This window comes from Halichoeres trimaculatus, unplaced genomic scaffold, assembly GCF_033239565.1.
Source record: "Halichoeres trimaculatus isolate MK-OKI-2021-1 unplaced genomic scaffold, fHalTri1.1 fHalTri1_scaffold_16, whole genome shotgun sequence".
NCBI classification, from domain to species: Eukaryota; Metazoa; Chordata; class Actinopteri; order Labriformes; family Labridae; genus Halichoeres; species Halichoeres trimaculatus.
Window position 1 is genome coordinate 17,091,411 of NW_027437194.1, and position 18,906 is coordinate 17,110,316.

The window sequence follows — 18,906 nt, forward strand, 5'->3', positions numbered from 1 at the left end:
CAGAATCCTCTGCTTTATCACTATAGATGATGGAATTTTTACATTTTTTGCAATTTTATGCTAACGCTTTCATATTCCCAGTTATGTTTTACATTCAGTTTGAATTTAGTTTAAATGAACCCCTTACAGACTGAATTATTGTAGTCATATTTAAAAAGTTCTGCCGTGTGGTTTTTCTTTTTAGTATTGAAATTTAAAAAAGAAAGTATTAGAAATTCCATATAAGCATTTAAAAAAAAAAAAAGGATTTTTTTTTCCTGATTCAACATTTTTTCTTTTCTATTTTAAAATGAGTACAGGGCTTAAATGATTTTAAAAACCATCAAATTCTGTGTTTCACAACTAAAAGTCATCAGAAAATGAAAAAAAACAACCTAAGTCCATGCAGTGCTTAACATGAAATACAATACAATATCAAAACATAAATCAAAAACTTAAAAAAATAAAAATCTGTGAGATATACCAACCCAGTAATTACAAACAATGCACAATCTCAATAAGCTCATGAAATAACCAAGATTGGTTCCATCTTTAATTGTGTGCTTTATAATCTGAAACTCAAAGCTTTGACAGGGGAAAATGTATGCAGAATGAATACTGACATTCTTGAAATTCATGGTATTTTATCAAAAGTCAGTCAGCCTCTGTGTCTGCTGTGTATTTGTTTTCCTCTGTGGAAGTATTTTGTTGTGGATTTAGCGTCTCCCTGCTGTATTCACACCCCTGTGGAAAGTTTTCTCTGTGCACTCGGGTGTGAATCCCTGACAGTGGATCTGCTTTTTCTGGAAGTCGAGTAGAGCTACGGTGTGGTGGTGTGGAGTCTCCTGCAGACAGACAGCTCCTCTCCTCCATAAATCTGCTGCTGCGGGTGGTTGTGAGCCTCAAAGTGACCATCACATTCCTCCACCACGGCAGTCCAGTCACGGCCGGTAAACACAGAACAGGTTGCAGGAAGCTGCGCGTTCAAAATAGACAACCTGATGTGGGTGTGGGAGCAGAGACGAGTGAGGGTGAGTGAGGAATGTGCTCCTCAGACACGTCCTAGTGTGTGTGCGTGTTCAGTACGTGCACATGTGCGAGAGTTTCGTGTGGCAGAGGCCTTTGAAGCCTGTAGGGGGTTAAGAGGGATGAGGGTGCAGTGGTTGGGTGGAGGAGGATGTATGGCCCCTCTGCAGGTTGGTTGTGACCCCCTCAGGGTCAAAGTGCAGAGTGGAGACTCTCGGGAAGACGTCTCCCTGTGAGGAGGTGATTTATCACAGCCACCTGGAGTAACTTATCTTCTCTCATGTGCTGGGATGAGGAGTGTGTGTAAAGGTCTCTGCTCACAGATTAAACGGCCTTAGCTCTGAAACGAGCAGGTTAACTGGAAGACGTTTTTCTGTCTCTTTCCTGGACGTCAAACTCCCCTGTCAACAACTCAATCCCTGTTAATAGCTGCAATTCTGTTTTCATTGATTTTTTATCTCTTAATGGAAAACAAACCCAATATTATCACAGTATCTATTGATCCCAAGTGTGTGTCTGGGTTACATCACTGACTGTACTTTCTCTTCTCATTGTACAAACGTGAAGCCAAAATACAGCTGCAGTGTGCACAGACGGCAGGAGAGCTGTGTCCATTAAGAGAAGCTGAGGCTGGTGCCCAAAAGATGCTGACACTGATGATGATGAGCTGTGAGTGAAGGTGCTCCAGCTGGACTCACTCACAGCAGAACTTTTAATTGCTTCAACTGTGTGTGTGTGTGTGTGCGTGTTTGTGTGTATCACACCAATTTGTAATGTGTGTGTAGTCAGATGAACAGCCTGTGGAATGTGCGGGGGATGCAGATCAGATTTCAGGGTGACCTTGAGTGTGCCCTGTAGCAGCAAGGCTGTGTGTGTGTGTGTGTGTGTGTGTGTGTGTGTGTGTGTGTGTGTGTGTGTGTGTGTGTGTAAGAGACAAAGAGAAAAAGATGCTGCACAGTTACGTAAACACCTTGTAATCTAAGTTATACACGGTCACCCATAAAGTTAATAAAAATAAAATAAAATTTCTACCACCTGTCATGAAATGATTGTGACAATGTAAATTGTTATTTGTAGATGGAGTGCAGTGTTTTTTTACCGTCTTGGGGGGCAGCAACATCGTTGGCGGGGGAGGTGAGCGCAGGACAGGTTTTCCCAGCTCTCCGTTTGCTATACGGAGTGTGCTGTAAATGCATAAATGTTTGAGTGTCTGTGAACACACTGGGGCAGAACTTTGTACGTGAAAGAGCATGAGGAGAAATGTCAACCCTATGATGTATGAATGACATCCCGTCATGTAAATTAGATAAATAACATTAGGCTATTTCTTCTCAAATCTTTACTGATTGACCTCCAAATATATCAAATCAACCTTTGAAAATCATTTCATGTGAAGAGGGAGAAAATATTTTGTTCCAACTCTATGTTACAGTGTTGCAACATCTTGAGTTGTAGTTTTAGCCTGTTTTCTTGCTGTGACATATTTTTGGTATTAAAAACTAATTAATCTTGAACTTGAAACTATTTTTCTCTAACAGTGTGAATTCAGTAAAAAGCTCCATGTCACCAGCTCTAGCTGACAGAGGTGGAGGAGATAGGCTAAACTGAATAACTGCATCTTTTTAGCTGATTTTTGCACTTTTTTCCTCAGTTTCATCTGCAGTTGTTTTCAGTAAAAACCTGTCAGATGAAGTCTGTTTCATCCTTTTTTTTCAGAATGTTTCTACAGCAAGTTAGACAAGTCTCATAAATAGCCCCATGGAATGTCAGCTGCAACTTTTTCTGGGTGTTTCTTCTGAATGAAGTCTGAAAGTTTTGCAAAATAACTGCAGGCACTGATGTAAGCACAACACTGATGCTGCCACGACAAGCTAACTGCTTAAAGTGAATAAGTGAGATGAGGGATGCCAGATAGATGTAGTGGGGTTGACCTTGGTGTTCGCTGTACCAGTGTTGGGGTATCTGAAGTTGGTTTGTAACTTGAATTTTAGATGTACACTCATGGCAAAAAAACGGCTGAGAGATGGCTTATATCTTGAAAAATTTGCTAGTGGGCACACCTGTAAATCAAGGCACCACTGTACCAGAAACAACATACACATCAACCCAAAAAGTAGATTTTCACAAAATTCTGAGTAACTCACAAAACAAAAGGGAAAAAAATCTCAGAAAAAATCACAAGCTTACGATGAAGCAGGGAAAAACAGAGATGCACAGAGGGGGATTAAACACAGGTGCGACATAAGATACAGGTGAAAATAAAAAGGGTGTAACCAAACCTAACACACAGGGAGAAAGAACTACAAAACAAAACAGAAAATACTTTAGACTGAATATGGAAACACAAGACATGGATCAAAAATGAGCAACAACGAAGATATGAGAACAACAAAGGTTGCAAGGAAACACAAACAGGAAATTAATAGATTACGACCAAGAGAAAATACAGAAGAAGAAGGCAACACATGACACGTGGATGTTAGCATGGAGCCTCTTTCCCCTCACACCACCTTGAGTAAGGTGGAATTCAGCAGTTCCTCTGTGAGACCTTTAATAGTCTGGTAAACACACAGTCGCTCTCAGTAAACCTGACCTCATAAACCAAACCTGAGTCCATCTAGATTTTATTTTAAATTCTACACAGATCAAAAAAGTGTACAGTAAGCTTTGAGAACAGATGAAATGTTTCTCAGTGCACAGAAAGCTCCTGTGTATATTTTGTGTTAAGTTTCAATTCCTTTTGCAGTGTGCTCGAAAATGTCCCAAAATGCAACATGTCATTATGTCTTGGAGGTGATCTTGAACTTGTATAGAATGTTGTACAACCAGATAAAGTGTGCACCGCTTGTGCTGATTGTGCATCACATGAGGCAACAGTTAGATAAATAAAGTTACTGTTGCACCAACATCTGTCAGCTGTCAGACTCCAGCCTGACAGCTCAGCTTCTAATCATCAGCGTCCCGACGTCTCCTCAAGGCCGAGGTTCCCATGCTGAGCCTGTTTCTTTCCTCCAAAGCAGAATCATCCTTGGCTTACGTCAGCTTCCCGGTAACATTGCTCTCTGAAGTGACCCACATCTGTGTTATCTGCCTCCGAACTCCCTTTGTCACAGTTTAAATGAAACACTGAATGGACAGAGGGATAGGTTCCTCCTGTATTTAGTCATTTTTGCAGACTTGCAGTTCAGATGTGATAGACTTACCAAGGCCGCTGTGAAGAACAGAAGAACACAAACTTCACAGATAAGATAAGAAGGACAGAAAGTAACTGTTTAAGAACAGTCAGCATGTTAAAATGAGCCTTCTAATAAAACAGTGTAAAGCAGCTGCTCATTGATGGATGCCTCTGATTTAGGGATGTATGCCTGTGATGCCTCAGCTGAAAGAGAGCATTGTTGTTGTGTTAACTTTCTACTCAATAAAGATAACCATGAATGTGATAATGAAAAGGGCAGAAAGAGAAAGTGAGAAGAAGATATCATCTCTTCTCAGCTGTCTGACCACAGAGGCCTTCAGGGACCAGCTGCTTTCAGATCTGGTTTTATCCTCCTCTGATGACCCTGTCAACTTCAGTCATTTGATACAGATACAGAAAGGTCTATATAAAGGTATATAAAGATGGACAATGCATCTCCACTCCCTACACCTGCACAAAAGTGATGTCAAAATACCTCGCCATCTTGTGGCAGTGGCATTTTTGTTGCCATAATCTTGACATTCCAACTCAAATACACACTCTATTGAGAGGAATATAAAGCCGATGTGGAAGTAAAAAAAAAAATCAGATTCCTGTAGTGTTCATTTGAGGCTAGCTACACAAACACTACAAACCACATTCACACCAAAAACATCTTTCACTGCAAAAATGAGCAGGTTTACAGCCCAGCAGAAAAAAAGACTGGGTCTGAATAGGTCATGTCTTATTATTTGTAAGTTATTGAGCTGAGATTCTTTTTTACCATATATGGGCATTGCTGACTTGAGTGACAGGTGGACACCATGTAGTGTTCGGAGAGGCTAAAGTCCTGCCTTTTTCACCTTAACTTGAACAGAGTTAGGTTTAGTTGATCTATTCCAGGATGATGATCATTGAAGATACGCTCCAAAACTCTGAATCAGAAATAGTTGGATGATGTCACAGACACTGCATTAGATGGACACTGTTTTGTCCATTTGACTCAGTCACCATAAGTTGAAAAACTCTTCTGTACATTTTTATTTCACTTTCTTTCGTGGGTCCTTCTCTGTTTTTTGAGTCCAGTGTACTCAGCAGCAGTGGTCTGCACAACTGTCAGTCAAGTTATTACACCCTTTTTAAAACACCAGATACCTGGATAAAAGAATATTTTGTAACTTAAAGAAGTCAGCTATGTGTCCTGTTCTACAACTAGTATAAGGAGCTCTAAAACTAAGCTTTTTGGCTTTACTTTTGGAGAGCTGTTGTGTGGGCCATCTTTTTGTAGACCTTTGAACTTTAATTCTTGTAAATATTGTGCTAGTTAAATTCATCTTCTGTGTTTAAGTTTTTTACCTCTGTCTGAGCTGATCATGTGACATCCCTTCAACATTTACCAAATCAAAAAAATGCTTGAAAGTCCCACTGTGCTCAAAGTTTCATCACAGTTTCATGGTCTCAGTGCTGAACTGTGGCTATGACAGTTATCACTTTCCAGGATGTGAAAGTCCGGGGTGCTGGTATTTATCCTGCTCCTGACTCATGATGTGATGTACATAACACATGTAGTATGTTGTTGCTGTGGCATAACTCATATGTCTTGAAGTGTTGTTTCTTTCTGTAGAAGGTCGACACTGTTTCTGTTGGTACTTCCTTACTCATTGTTTAGTTTATTTCAGGCATTTTACATCACTTAGGTTCAGATTACAGTCTGAGGCCTTTGCAATTGTGCAGCTGGATAAAAGTGCTTATGTTGTGTTGATCCAAATAAATTAACAAAATCCATGATTTGGAAGTTATGAATAATAATTAGATCCTGGAAGTTTTGAACTTGAGCCAAACAAATGCAGATAGATTCTCTGGATAACGACAGTAATGTACTGCAGACTCACACACACTTAAAAAGCATTACTCTGCACACACACACTAAGTATACAGACACTTGAGGCAAGCCTGTACACACACACACACACACACACACACACACACACACACACACACACACACACACACACACACACACACACACACACACACACACACACACACACACACACACACACAGCACAAAGACTTCTTTCTGCTGAGTGATGTTATTCTGGGTCCAGACTTCATGCAGGTACATTGAGTCCAGTCCAGAACAGCAGGGAAGCTTTCAGCAGCACATACTCATACTTTCTGTGGACGGCATTGCCATGGTAATGTTGCCAGTGCAGGCAGAACGAAACCAATGCTTTTTTTTCATGACTACATAAGTCAAAAGAGTCATTTAAAAAGAGCGTATAAATGTTGTTTGGACCTTTTGATTTATTCCGTCTTTAATTTTCTTGAGGTATGTGTACTTTAGTTTTACTCCTCTGGCTCTGCTGGAGCTCGAGGTCAGCCCAGATGTTTTGGTCTGCGGTGGTGCTGAGTCCACTTTGTTTCTCTCTCTCTGTGTGCAGCGAACATGTTGGAGACGATGCTGCTGAAGAACGGCTGGAAGGGGGGATCGGAGAGGAGGGCGGAGGAGAGCAGCAGCAGCAGCACGGCCACAGTTTCAGCTCAGAACGTGCTCTGGTGTCACTGCTACCATCACTGCCCCGAGGACTCTGTCAACAACACCTGCATGTACGCTGCGTCTCACACACACACTCACACATACACATCCTCTCTCTCACACACAGACTGTGATTATACGTCTTCTTCTCAGGGCTATTAAAAGACAACACAAACAATTATCCTCAGTAATCAGGCGTCTAATGAACTCATCTGAAATGTTTACTTCAGCGTACATCTTTAATGAGATTCTTCAGCCTCTTGAGGCTCAGTTTATTCTCCCTCATTAGCAAACCCTGAGTCGTTACAGCTATTTATACTCAGGTAAACATGCTGTTTTCTTTTTTTTTAAAGTGTACAGGTATGTCTAATAAACTCCTGGACTTATTTTAAATATAAGTCAAAATGTCTGAAACAAGTGAAAGGCTTCATTTGGTCTCTAAATTCTCAAATATCTGGGTCTGTTGTGTCATGTCTGAAGCCAGTTGATCATTGCTTGAAGTCCCAGCAAAAAAATATGTAAAAAATTGTATAAAATTACCTTGTTAATTTTTTAATATTGATATTAATTATCTGTTCTGGGCACTGCTGTGGTGCTTTGGAGCAAGGCATCAGACAAGCAACTACTTGAGGTTATTGTTGATGTGCAGCTCCCTCATTTATAGTCTTTTCTATTGTCTTCTCTGGCTACTGTCTTCATCTTCTACCTCTTTGTCTTCCTCATCATTGTCATCTTTATTTTCTTTTTTATTCTTCCTCTACCTTCCTTTTCATCTGTTGTCTTATATTCCTCCTTGCCTTTGTCCATTCTTCTCCATTATCATTTTCTTCTTCATCATCATCTTGTTGAAGCCTCTTGAAGATGAAGCCTGTTAACTTCATCTTCTTTCATTGTATTGTTGTCTCTTATCATCTTCTCCTCCTATGTTCCTCCTAGCTCTCGTCATCTCCTCTTACATCTTCTTCTCTGCCTTTTCGACTGTTGTTGTTTCTTCCTACTTCGTGATTTGTATATTTGCCTCACCTTTCAATCCAATTTTAAGAAACTCTCAGTCAGTACGTTTACTTGCAGCTTCAGAAACAGGACTAGCTTGGCCAATGTGAGATCGAACTATTACAATACGTGTAAACAGCTCAATTGATCTGATATTGGATAAAGCACAGCTTGATTGACAAACCTAGATAATTTGAATGCTATCAGACGACAGTTGGATTCAGCAGCACTTGAGGTTCAATCGGAAGAGGAAGTAGATGACCATGATTCATCAGGTCGCTGCGCTCGTACAGTCTACGGCTCCACCTTAAAAAAAACACCATGGCACATACTCTCATAAACATATAGAGCTACAGCTGCATCCATCTCTACCATTGTTGTTAAAATGTTGCTTTCTCTTTGGGTGAACTGAAACTAGTTCACGGCTTTGCTTATCAAAAAGACACAGTAGAGTCGAAGCGGAGTGTGACGTTCTCGGCCAGAAGTTTTATTCTCTTGTCTGCATGTCTACGTGTGTATCCGCAGACAAAAGTAGACTCCCCTGTTGTGGCTTCACAATCCAGTTATGACCTTAGCTGAACTGCTGCATGCATGTAAACGTATTGAATCACACAAAACAGAGAAGTATAAAAAAAAAAATTCGGAGCCCTGATCAGATAATTCAACACTCTTTGATTAATTAATTTATTCGTCTCTCAATGGTTCATCAGTGATGCACTGGTTAGAGCTGTTGACTCGCAGCAAGAAGGTCACCAGTTTAGTTCCCGGTTTAGGCTAGGTTGCCCTTTCTGTGCGGCGTTAGCATTTTCTCTCCATGCATGTGTGGGTTCCCTCTGGGTACTCAGGCTTCCTCCCACAGTCCAAAAACATGCTCATCAGGTTAATTGGTGATCCTAAATTGTTCATTGGTTATGAGAGTGAAAGGTTGTATGTTTTTTCATTAGTGGTAGAAGATGAATGAACGTTGAGCATATTTTGAAGACAGGAACAAGTTAAAAAAGATAACTCCAAAAAAGCTGTACAAACTTGTATTGGCAGTGACAGACATGCAAAAGTATGAACTATTACCAAGGCTGTTATCACTGAAGTCAGTTTAAGTTTGGGCTGAAAATTGAAGATAAGAAATAAAGTTTAAAAGTTTGAAATTAAAGTTAAAAAAGAGTTCCTCTAAATCTATGGCCCCACTTTTTTCTCTTGAGGTGACTGACGCTGCAAATATCAAAACACCTCAATCAGAAAAAAATACTCCTGTTGCATCAGTTTTGCTATTTTCATCCATCCAGTTTGTGTCTGCATGTGTTAAAGGAGTTCAACATTTAATGGTTGGTGCCTGTTTGGCTCAGCCCTAAGCAAAATGTATTTGGCAAAAAGATTTAGTCCTTGAACATTATCATCCCTCACTTTTTCTCTTTAGGAATTTATTTTCTGCAGTTTACCACAAGGATTACGATTTTTATTCCTCTAACTGAGGGAACAAAAGATTTGACCGTGAACTTTGAAGGATTTAGTCTAAAACTGCAGTTTTAGTTCCAGAGATAGATTCAATAAAGCATGTGCACGATAATGGAGATGGTAATAATGTACATTTATGTTAATAGGACTGATGGTTACTGCTTCACCATGGTGGAGGAGGAGGAGGGCGGTCTTGCAGTGATCACCACAGGTTGTTTGGGTCGTGCTGGCTCTGAGTTCCAGTGTAGGGTAAGTCACATGTTTGTTTCTTTACATCTTAACATTGAACTGTATCTTTACTTTTATCTAACTTTTTGACACAGCTCAATGTTTTCTTCAGGATTCAGGAAACAGTGTGTGTTTTTAAAAAAAAAAACTTTTTTTTCCCCAGGACACGTGGAACGCACGCTCCAGGAGAGCCCTCGAGTGCTGCACAGATCAGGACTACTGCAACAAGGACCTGCATCCTACTCTGCCTCCTCTTGTGACATCAGGTAAAACACACACACACACACACACACACACACACACACACACACACACACACACACTCACACTTACAGCTTTTCACACACTGAAATCCAGCCCCACTTTAAAGCCTGAGTGGCTTCTAGAGCAGGCTCGTTCAGGCCTTGCTGGGTGGTGATGGGTAGTGACAGTTTAAACTGTTACAAACCACAGCGTGGTGCTGGAGTGAAGTGGCACATGCTGATGCAGGACGGCAGAGACAGAGAGGAAGAGGAGAGGAGAGGGGCAGGTGAAACAGAGCCTGCAGCCTCGGCTTGTTCTCTCACCCTCTAATGAAAAGGACAGTCGCTCCCCGGGGCCTGCTTGAGTTTCTTGCCTCGGGACGGGGGTGAGGTATCTGTCCATCTGTTACCCCGCAACACACCAACACACACTCACACACACGCTCTTACACACACACATTCTTTCTCTGTCTCTTTCTGCACTGCAAAAAACTAAAATCTTATCAAGTGTTTCTGTCTCATTTTAAGTAAAAATTGTCTTGTTATACTTCATATGAGCCACATTCAACTTATCAGTCCAAAAAATGTCTTGTTTCAAGTTACGTAAAGACAAAAATGAGGTCTGAATTGCTTGTAACAAGTAAAAAAAAGAAAATTTAACTTGAAACTAGAGTAATGTCTTAATACTAGTAACTTTTTTTGTACTTGTTACGAGCGATTCAGGCCTCATTTTAGTCTTTAAACAGTTTGAAACAAGACAGTTTTTGCTCTTGTCAGGTGAATGTGGCTCATATTAAGGCCAAAAAGACATTTTCTACTGAAATCAAGATAAAATCATTTGATAAGATTTCAGTTTTTTGTAGTGTGTCTGTCTCTGGTTTTCCCTGTTTCTGTCACATGAGCCCAGCCATATCAGCATGAGCAATATGCAGCACAGGCACAAGGTCTTTAAAGAGGGGGTGTTCTGCATTCAAGTATTTTAAATAACGATGTAAAGTAACAATACTGGATGTCAGAACTATATGTGTGCAGATTTTTAAACATCTATATACTCACATGTTGTAAAAATCCCTGAATCTGTCTCAGACCTGTCCAAAGAGATCTTCACAAAAAGGTGATGTCATTGCACAAGGATCTCCTTTTTGATATGATGTAGGCCTCAAACATCAAGGTCCGCCCCTGACAGGCCTCCAGAGGACTGGCCAATCAGAGGGAAGGGGGTTTGTGGGGTCAGTTTTAAAGAGACAACAACTAAAACAAAGTACTTCAAACAGAGGCTTTAATAGGTTTTTCTAAAACACCAGTGTGGAAAAAAAAATATTTTTTAGGCTGTTAATCATCCAAAGCTAGAACAGGCTACTGGAGTGGCAGTATAAAACTTTTTTTTAAAAAAGCACAATACCCCCTCTTTAACCTGTATCAAAAACGAATGATAGTTCTGCTAACATATACCATACTTCTCCAAGTTTGTCATCAGCTGACACCAAAAAAATAGAAAAATATACAAAGAAGGTGGAATTTTGATGATTAAATTTGATCAGTGATATGAGGATTCAATTTTGGTTGTTTCAGGGCTTCATTTCAGGAAAGATTTGAAATCCTATAACAGTGTTTTGGAGGTTCTGCTGTCACTTCCAAGTATCTCCTGTGCTCCTGGGTCTATGTGTTAGTGATTGTGTGTGTGTGTGTGATTGGCAGCAGCCCAGCTGAAAGACTAGCTTCCCCGAGCGTCTTCAGGCCTCTGGGGTTTCTGTAGCGATGTGAGAGTGACAGCTGATCTGTTGGATTCAGGAAGGGGATGTGATCGATCACTCAGTGTGAGGAGGAGGAGGAGGAGGAGGAGGAGGAGTCCCTGCCAATGAAAATTAGAGATGCTTGAGGAGATAACATGAAATACGTGACACCTTGATCAGATATTCATCAGCTCTAGTTGTACAGGCTTTAAATCCTTCTTTGAAAAGTAACAAAAACAGCTCATTAACTGGATATGTGAGTAAATGTTCCTTTTGTTTCAGATTATGTGGACAGCAGCATCCAGTACATGGCTCTCTTCATCTCAATCACAGTCTGCAGCATCATCCTCGGCCTCATCCTCATCTTCTGCTACTTACGGTAAGATTTCCAGCATGTTTCACAACATGTGAAGACATTTCTGTGTGTTGGACTGCAGCTGACAACATCTCATCCTTTTTCTTTTCCTGTGGCAGATATAAGCGCCAGGAATCACAGCCACGCTACAGTATTGATCTAGAGCAGGAGGAGACCTACATCCCCCCTGGGGAGTCCCTGAAGGACCTGATTGAGCACTCTCGCAGTGTTGGCTCTGGCTCTGGCTCAGGACTCCCCCTACTGGTAGGAAAAAAACACAGCATGTCTGTCCCAGCATCTCAGGCTGAGTCAGTCACAAAACACTTTAAAGTCTTACACTTTTGGTTGATATTGATGAAACAGATCCATGTGATTTATAGGGATCTATTTCACAAATAATCTTTAAAAATGAAATAATACAAGTATATGTATAATGATGCTATAAATTCTTCCTTTTTGTATTTTGGAGTTTGTCTTGAATTAGTCTGAAGAATTTTGTCAGCAATTTAAAAACCAGAAAAGCACACAGAGATTGCAGACCGCCAGCAAGCTTATTGTGATTGTCACGCAACACTTTAGTCCTTCTTTAATGTTATGCTCCCTTTCAGCAGGCTGTCTGCTACAATTTGGTGTCAGTTGTAGGTTTGTACAATAATTTGTTACCTGACAGTGTAGAAAATGATGATGACCCAGTACATATTTCATATTCATGATCTTGGTATCTAGAATATTGCCAAGATCTGGATCTTGCTTTTACATCTGTCAGAAATTATGGTGACCTTGTCTTATATTGTTTTGCGAAGCAATCGGACCATTTATCATGGAGTTATATACACATGTGGTGAAAACAGCCCTATCTCTCAATGATAAAGAATCCTTTAAAAAAATCTTGGATCCAGACGGTGATCCGAATCACCTCCAAAATTTAACCAGTTTTTCCTTATCCCATTTTAAACATTTCCTGAGAATTTCATCATCCACTCTTAACAACAAATACAGCAGAGGAAAACAAACATTTCACTTTAACTACTTATACTGATGTTTTACTTTCAAAAGATGTGTAAAATTATAAATTATGGCGTAAAATATCAGATTTGATCTATTTTTTCTTATTATTTGTTTCCAGGTTCAGCGCACCATTGCCAAACAGATCCAGATGGTGAAGCAGATCGGTAAAGGCCGATACGGAGAGGTGTGGATGGGCAAGTGGAGAGGAGAAAGAGTGGCGGTCAAAGTTTTCTTCACCACAGAAGAAGAGAGCTGGTTCAGAGAAACAGAGATTTATCAGACCTTCCTGATGAGACACGATAACATACTGGGTAAGGTCACAGAAACGTGGACTGAGGCGGATAAATAAAAGTGTTGTGAACAACATTTTTGAGTCTTGTCTCCTTTCCAACTCCCAGGGTTCATAGCAGCAGATATCAAAGGCACAGGCTCGTGGACTCAGCTCTACCTAATAACAGACTACCACGAGAACGGCTCTTTATACGACTACCTCAAGTCCAACACCTTAGACGTCAAAGCTCTGCTGAAACTCTCCTACTCGTCCATCTCTGGCCTGTGTCACCTGCACACAGAGATCTATGGCACACAGGGAAAACCCGCTATCGCTCACAGAGACCTGAAGAGTAAAAACATCCTGGTCAAAAAGAACGGGTACTGCTGTATAGCAGACCTCGGATTGGCTGTCAAGTTTAACAGGTAAAAGACACGATTCAGCCTCTATAACCCCGATGTGAACACAGTTTGTGTTGTCCTGAGTGTCTAACCTGTGGTTTCTGTAACAGTGATACAAACGAGGTGGATATTCCTCCAAACCTCAGAGTGGGCACGAAGCGCTACATGCCCCCTGAAGTGTTGGATGAAACTCTGAACAGGAGTTACTTTCAGTCCTTCATCATGGCTGACATGTACAGTTTTGGTCTCATTATTTGGGAGATGGCACGACGCTGCATATCTGGAGGTAAAAACTGAAAAAAAATCCTTACATATTCATTAATGTTTTTCTTATTGTACTGTATTTTAATTCTTTCCTTCTTAAAGGCATCGTTGAGGACTATCAGCTGCCCTATCATGACCTGGTGCCCACAGACCCGTCCTACGAGGACATGAGGGAAGTGGTCTGCATAAAGAAACAAAGACCCTCATTTGCTAACCGCTGGAGCAGTGATGAGGTATTTCTGATAATGTCTATGTTGTTTAGATATCATTTAACTGTGGTTAGCTCCACCACCAAATGATAGATTGTGAATGTGTGAGTAGACATTTGTTGGGTTAAAATCTAAACCTAAGTAGATCGGCCCCTTGACATTATTATGAGTGCTACACAATTTGCCAAAGATAATTTGAGACAATGTTGTGATGCAATTGCCAGATGGGAAAAGGAATATTGAAGGAAAGGGAAAAAACACACATGCAGTCAGAGCAGCTGACAAGTGAACCAGAGATTGTGTTGATTGTAAACACATTTATTGTGACCCAGTCTTGGTGTTATTTTGATTATTTTTCTTTTTCGTGCAGCTTTGTCATCAGCAAAATTTTCCATTTTTTCTCTCCAATATCACAACAGTGTGATTTTATCTAAAGTGGTTGTATTGGGTTACCAGTTAAACAAAAAGATTTAATTTCCACAAACTTTCCACTTGAAATATATTTTCAGAGTATGTGCAAAAGTTTCCTAAATTGGTAAATAATGAAGTTAGCACAAGTTCATGCAGGACACAGAAGTCATATGCCCTGCTGTTTCAGCTGACAGGCCAATGTTTGAATCAATAACCATGAATAACCAACGATTCTGGTTAAACTTTGCCTCCTCCACTCTGGTTTTGGCTTGGCTAATTCAGGGAGCACTCTGAAAAAGCAGAGCGTGTAATGCCAACTATAACTGGAATTCCATTGGGCAATACATGGTTAAAAACTATGAAAGGGTTCCTGATGGAAATAGATTTAGGTGTAAGATCTTGCCGACTAGGACTGTGCAAAAAACACTTTTTGTTTCCTAACATCTCTGTCCATGTTTGTGTCCAGTGTTTACGCCAGATGGGGAAACTGATGTCTGAGTGCTGGGCTCACAACCCAGCTTCTCGCCTCACAGCCCTGAGGGTGAAGAAGACCCTCGCCAAGATGTTAGAGTCCCAAGACATCAAACTGTGACACAAAGTCAAGAGAGATGCTCTCACCACAGAGGTGTCACTGCCACCGGCCCAGCGCTGCTGACACCGGCTCACAGAAGAAAGGGGAGAAAGACTGAGAGGCCGGACACAGAAAACTGACAGCCAGGATGACTGATAGAGATAACAGTCGCTGGGAAGAGATATATTTATTATGTCAGAGGAGGTCTGCCCTCCTGTCGTCTGAGCTGTGAGTTCAGGTTGTGCTTTCTGTGAAAGCTGAGTGGGGTCCAGGCTGTCCCTGTGGGAGCGCGGACAGGGACCTTTCATAGCAGGAAAGGAGGACTTGGATCTTTCTGATCCGGCTCTGAACCAGAGGAAAGGCCTGCTCTGCTTCCCCAAAGCCATACAGCAGTATTCTGTGTGCAGTCTTATGTACTGTATCAGCTGCCTATGTGTTTTATTTTATGTCCAATTCACCCACAGTGACTGACAGGCACACGAAGACATGTCCAAGTTTGCTGAGTGACCTCATTTCTGAAATAATAATTATTGTGATATTTTTGTAGAACAAAACTGAGCAAACTCTCCACAAAAGAAACAGATTAATCTCTGTGATCTCTTTATGAACTCTAGTATTAAAAAAAATGTATCATTGTAGATTTGTGAATTTTGGTTGGACTAAAGAGAAATATTGCCTTGCTGGATGTTGAAAATGTGTTTTTGATGATTTATGTGTGTACAGAATATATCCCGTCCACTCAGACACTGCTGCGTTTGCCTTATTTAACCTGTACATACGTGACAAATGAGAGTGTTCGGGTGGATGTGGGTAACATTCCCTAATAAAACAATGTGTCATGAAATCATGTCCATTATTGTCGAACACAGAAGGAGGAGTATTAATAAATGACATCCTGATGCTCTTTGTTCAATGTTGCATATAAATATAATTTATTATTAGTCTTAAAAATTCTTTCTTACACTTTGTACAAGAACTTGACGGATGAAATGCAAGCAGTTAGCGAGGACACATCATGAGCGCCAGGAAACAGTCAGGCTACATTCTCACTATACACAATATAATTATAATAATAATCATCATCATCATGAAGCTGAAGAGCGAGGAGGGAAAGCAAAGGCTAGCCTGCTGAGGATGGAGATTGTTTCAGAAAGATGCAGAGTTTGCATAGACGGCTTTGCGACACACACGCACACAACAAAAATGGGACAACTGGCTAAAAAAGAAACAGAGAACACCTGAACAGTCACAAGCGCTGCTGCATGAAAAGAATGTGGTGTGTTTTCTAAGCACAGCGAGTCAAGTCATGGCTTCTGTCATTGATGTACAAACACAGAAGTCTGAAAAAAGACACTTTTCAAAATGACGTTTGATTTTAAGATGATCACTTCCTGTAATAAATTTAACTTTACACTGTAGTTCAATCATTTGGTAAAAAGCAGTCGTATTCAGTTGCATCGGTGCTATAAAAATATATTTCTTGATTCCCTTTTCTACAGCATGTTCCTCTCCTCTCTGCAGGTCACTTTAATGTAGATGATGTCCCAACATCAAACCATCAGCATCAGTCAGATTTATTAAGTTTGGGCAAAAATCCCCTCCATGGAGAGGTATAGAGGAGCAGAGAAATGTTCCTGCAAAAACATGCAAAAGTTAATGCAACTCATCAAAAATACTTTAAAAAACTAAACACTTAAACTCAATAGTAATACAAAACATGACTAAAAAGAATTAAAAAATAGTTAAGACAGCAACACTAAAACTGATTACATCACTGATTCCCTTTTGTACATGAAATGTGTGACAGGATGAGTCACTACCACAAGTGTCCACCAGGAGGTGATATCACACAGCCCAACAGAATGAAACAGAACTGTGAGGACTGAGCAAAGTATTCCATTAAATGAAAAACGCACATAAAGAGGCTGTTTGTCAAATATCCTGTTGTCACAGAGCTCAGATCCATCCATAGCTTCCTGTGTAGATGGCTCAAGAGGGAGACAAGCATCCTGTGATCTTGATCCATATGACCTCTGAAAGTGTCGACTGATGTTCAGGCGAGGGCATCATCCATACATACACACAGTCCATCCAAATAACCGGACAGCTGTTTCCAAGGAAACTAGGGCCAAAAATATCAAGACGATGTGAGAGAAAGAGAAGCAGCCAGAGAGAGATGACTGGCAGAGATTCTTGTTTACTCTCCAAGTTTTTTACACCCTTTGTTGCCAGCGTTTAACTGGGTCACGGGCTGAGAGGACCTCGCTGTTTCTTCTGCACGAGAACACACGAATATTATCTGTTGAGTGTGCGTGCATTTGTCACTGTGATAGGCGTCCCTTTGCTCTCATCCTCTGTTTTTATTTTTCACGTCTTCTTCCTCCTCTGGAATGTTGTGTGTCCCAGTGGGCAGATGTCAGTGTTCAGTGGCTGAAAGAACAAGGCTGTCATGGCGTCCCATCTCCTCCAGCACCTGCGCCAGGCGGCTCAGGTTGCCGTCAGGAAAATGCTGAGCCTCCCACAAGTCCAGGATCACGCCCGTTGGACTGGATTTGGTGGCAAAGTAGTTTAGATACCTGTGTGAAGGATTGGGACAAAGATGGAAGGAAAGGATGTGAACAAAGGTTACACTTTCAAAAACAAGGAGGCCACAGTAACTTCATTCATAATATTGAGGAATTGATTGTTTCAAACTATAATACTGACCTAATGAAATATATTGTTTTCTAAAAAGTTTTATCATCCTTTCTTTAACTCAGATGCTAACTCAAGTGTTAATGTTTCAAGTGTAACAACTATTTGTTGATAAGAAAAGCAATTTTTGTTCTAGTTCTATTTTTTTGGGGGGGGGAATGTATTTTGTAAAAACTTAACTGGAAAAGCACTCAGAGAGCACAGACCTCCACCAAGCATATTGTGATTGTCACGCAACATTTTGGTCCTACTTTAATGTTATACTTCCTTTTAGCAGACTGTCTGCTACAATTTGGTGTAATTTGCAATAATTTGTTACCTGACAGTGTTAAAATTGATGATGACCCAGTACATATTTCATATTCCACATCTTAGTATCCAGAATATTACCTGGATCTGGATCATACTTTTACATTTGTCAGGAATTATTGTGACCTTGTCTTTTATTGTTTTTTTTTTTTTTTTTTTTTGCAAAATCCGACTAGTTATGGTTGAGTAAATTACACATATGGTGAAAAAGGCCCTATCTCACAATGATAAAGAATCCTTAAAAAAAATCCTGGATCCAGACGGTGATCTGGATCACCTCCAAAATGTAATCACTTCTTCTTTATCCCATTTCGAACATTTCCTGAAAATTTCATCAAGATCTGTCGGTTACTTTGTGAGTTATGTTGTTCACAGACAGACAGTCAAACAAGCGGAGGTAATTATGAGCTTTTAAGAAATACACACAAAACACACAATAATAGCCTCTAATTCCTGAAGACTTTTTAGAATCACATGAGAGACCTGCACTGTTTTTACCTTGTTTTACAAAATAATCTGGAAACATTTTGGTTCCTTCTGCCCTGTAGGAAAGTTCAGTGACATATGTTATCTCTTCCATCTCTGTATTTTTTTGGGGACCTTTGATCTTTAATGAGAAAACATATGCATGACAGAAAACTGTATGAGAATTGAACCGTCTGACTTCAAGTATATATTTTATGTAAGAATGAATAAGGTTCATATTTAAACCTCCAGAGTTCTCACCGAGGCTGTACATAAAAAGAAGCAACATTAAAGCAGCATTGGGGAAATTTTGGTTTGTGTCAACTTTTGTGCCACCTGGTGGCCAAAGTGGTACTTCTTTTTTCAAAAATAATTAACATACTCTGTCCTATCAGTAAAGATGATCAGTAACTGTGAATACCTGCATAGAAAACATAAAGAGCTTTATTCTCAGTGCAATTGTGCCAACCTTAGTTTTCGATTTAAGTGCACTCCATTTTTTTTTTTAATCTCTTCAGGGTTTCTGTCTTATAAAATAAAATTGATCTCACCCCCATTAAAGAACAGAACAAAAATTATAA

The 18,906-nt window shown here is 40.2% G+C and overlaps 2 protein-coding genes across 4 annotated transcripts in view; one reads left to right on the forward strand and one right to left on the reverse strand.

The window, feature by feature from the left end:
• bmpr1bb (bone morphogenetic protein receptor, type IBb) overlaps window positions 1-15,861 on the forward strand; it is a 67,750-nt gene extending 51,889 nt beyond the window's left edge. Inside the window, exons 5-14 of the mRNA XM_074690879.1 lie at window positions 6,625-6,790; window positions 9,311-9,413; window positions 9,556-9,658; window positions 11,650-11,746; window positions 11,842-11,986; window positions 12,849-13,041; window positions 13,129-13,426; window positions 13,513-13,688; window positions 13,769-13,899; window positions 14,753-15,861. Of these exons, the coding sequence (XP_074546980.1) occupies window positions 6,625-6,790; window positions 9,311-9,413; window positions 9,556-9,658; window positions 11,650-11,746; window positions 11,842-11,986; window positions 12,849-13,041; window positions 13,129-13,426; window positions 13,513-13,688; window positions 13,769-13,899; window positions 14,753-14,878 (1,538 nt within the window). The 3' untranslated portion in view covers window positions 14,879-15,861. The remainder of the gene's footprint in view (window positions 1-6,624; window positions 6,791-9,310; window positions 9,414-9,555; window positions 9,659-11,649; window positions 11,747-11,841; window positions 11,987-12,848; window positions 13,042-13,128; window positions 13,427-13,512; window positions 13,689-13,768; window positions 13,900-14,752) is intronic.
• A 915-nt stretch (window positions 15,862-16,776) lies between these two features.
• unc5cb (unc-5 netrin receptor Cb) overlaps window positions 16,777-18,906 on the reverse strand; it is a 154,038-nt gene continuing 151,908 nt past the window's right edge. For all 3 annotated transcript variants that reach the window (XM_074690876.1, XM_074690877.1, XM_074690878.1), the window contains one exon: window positions 16,777-17,433. In XM_074690876.1, the coding sequence (XP_074546977.1) occupies window positions 17,274-17,433 (160 nt within the window). In that variant the 3' untranslated portion in view covers window positions 16,777-17,273. The remainder of the gene's footprint in view (window positions 17,434-18,906) is intronic.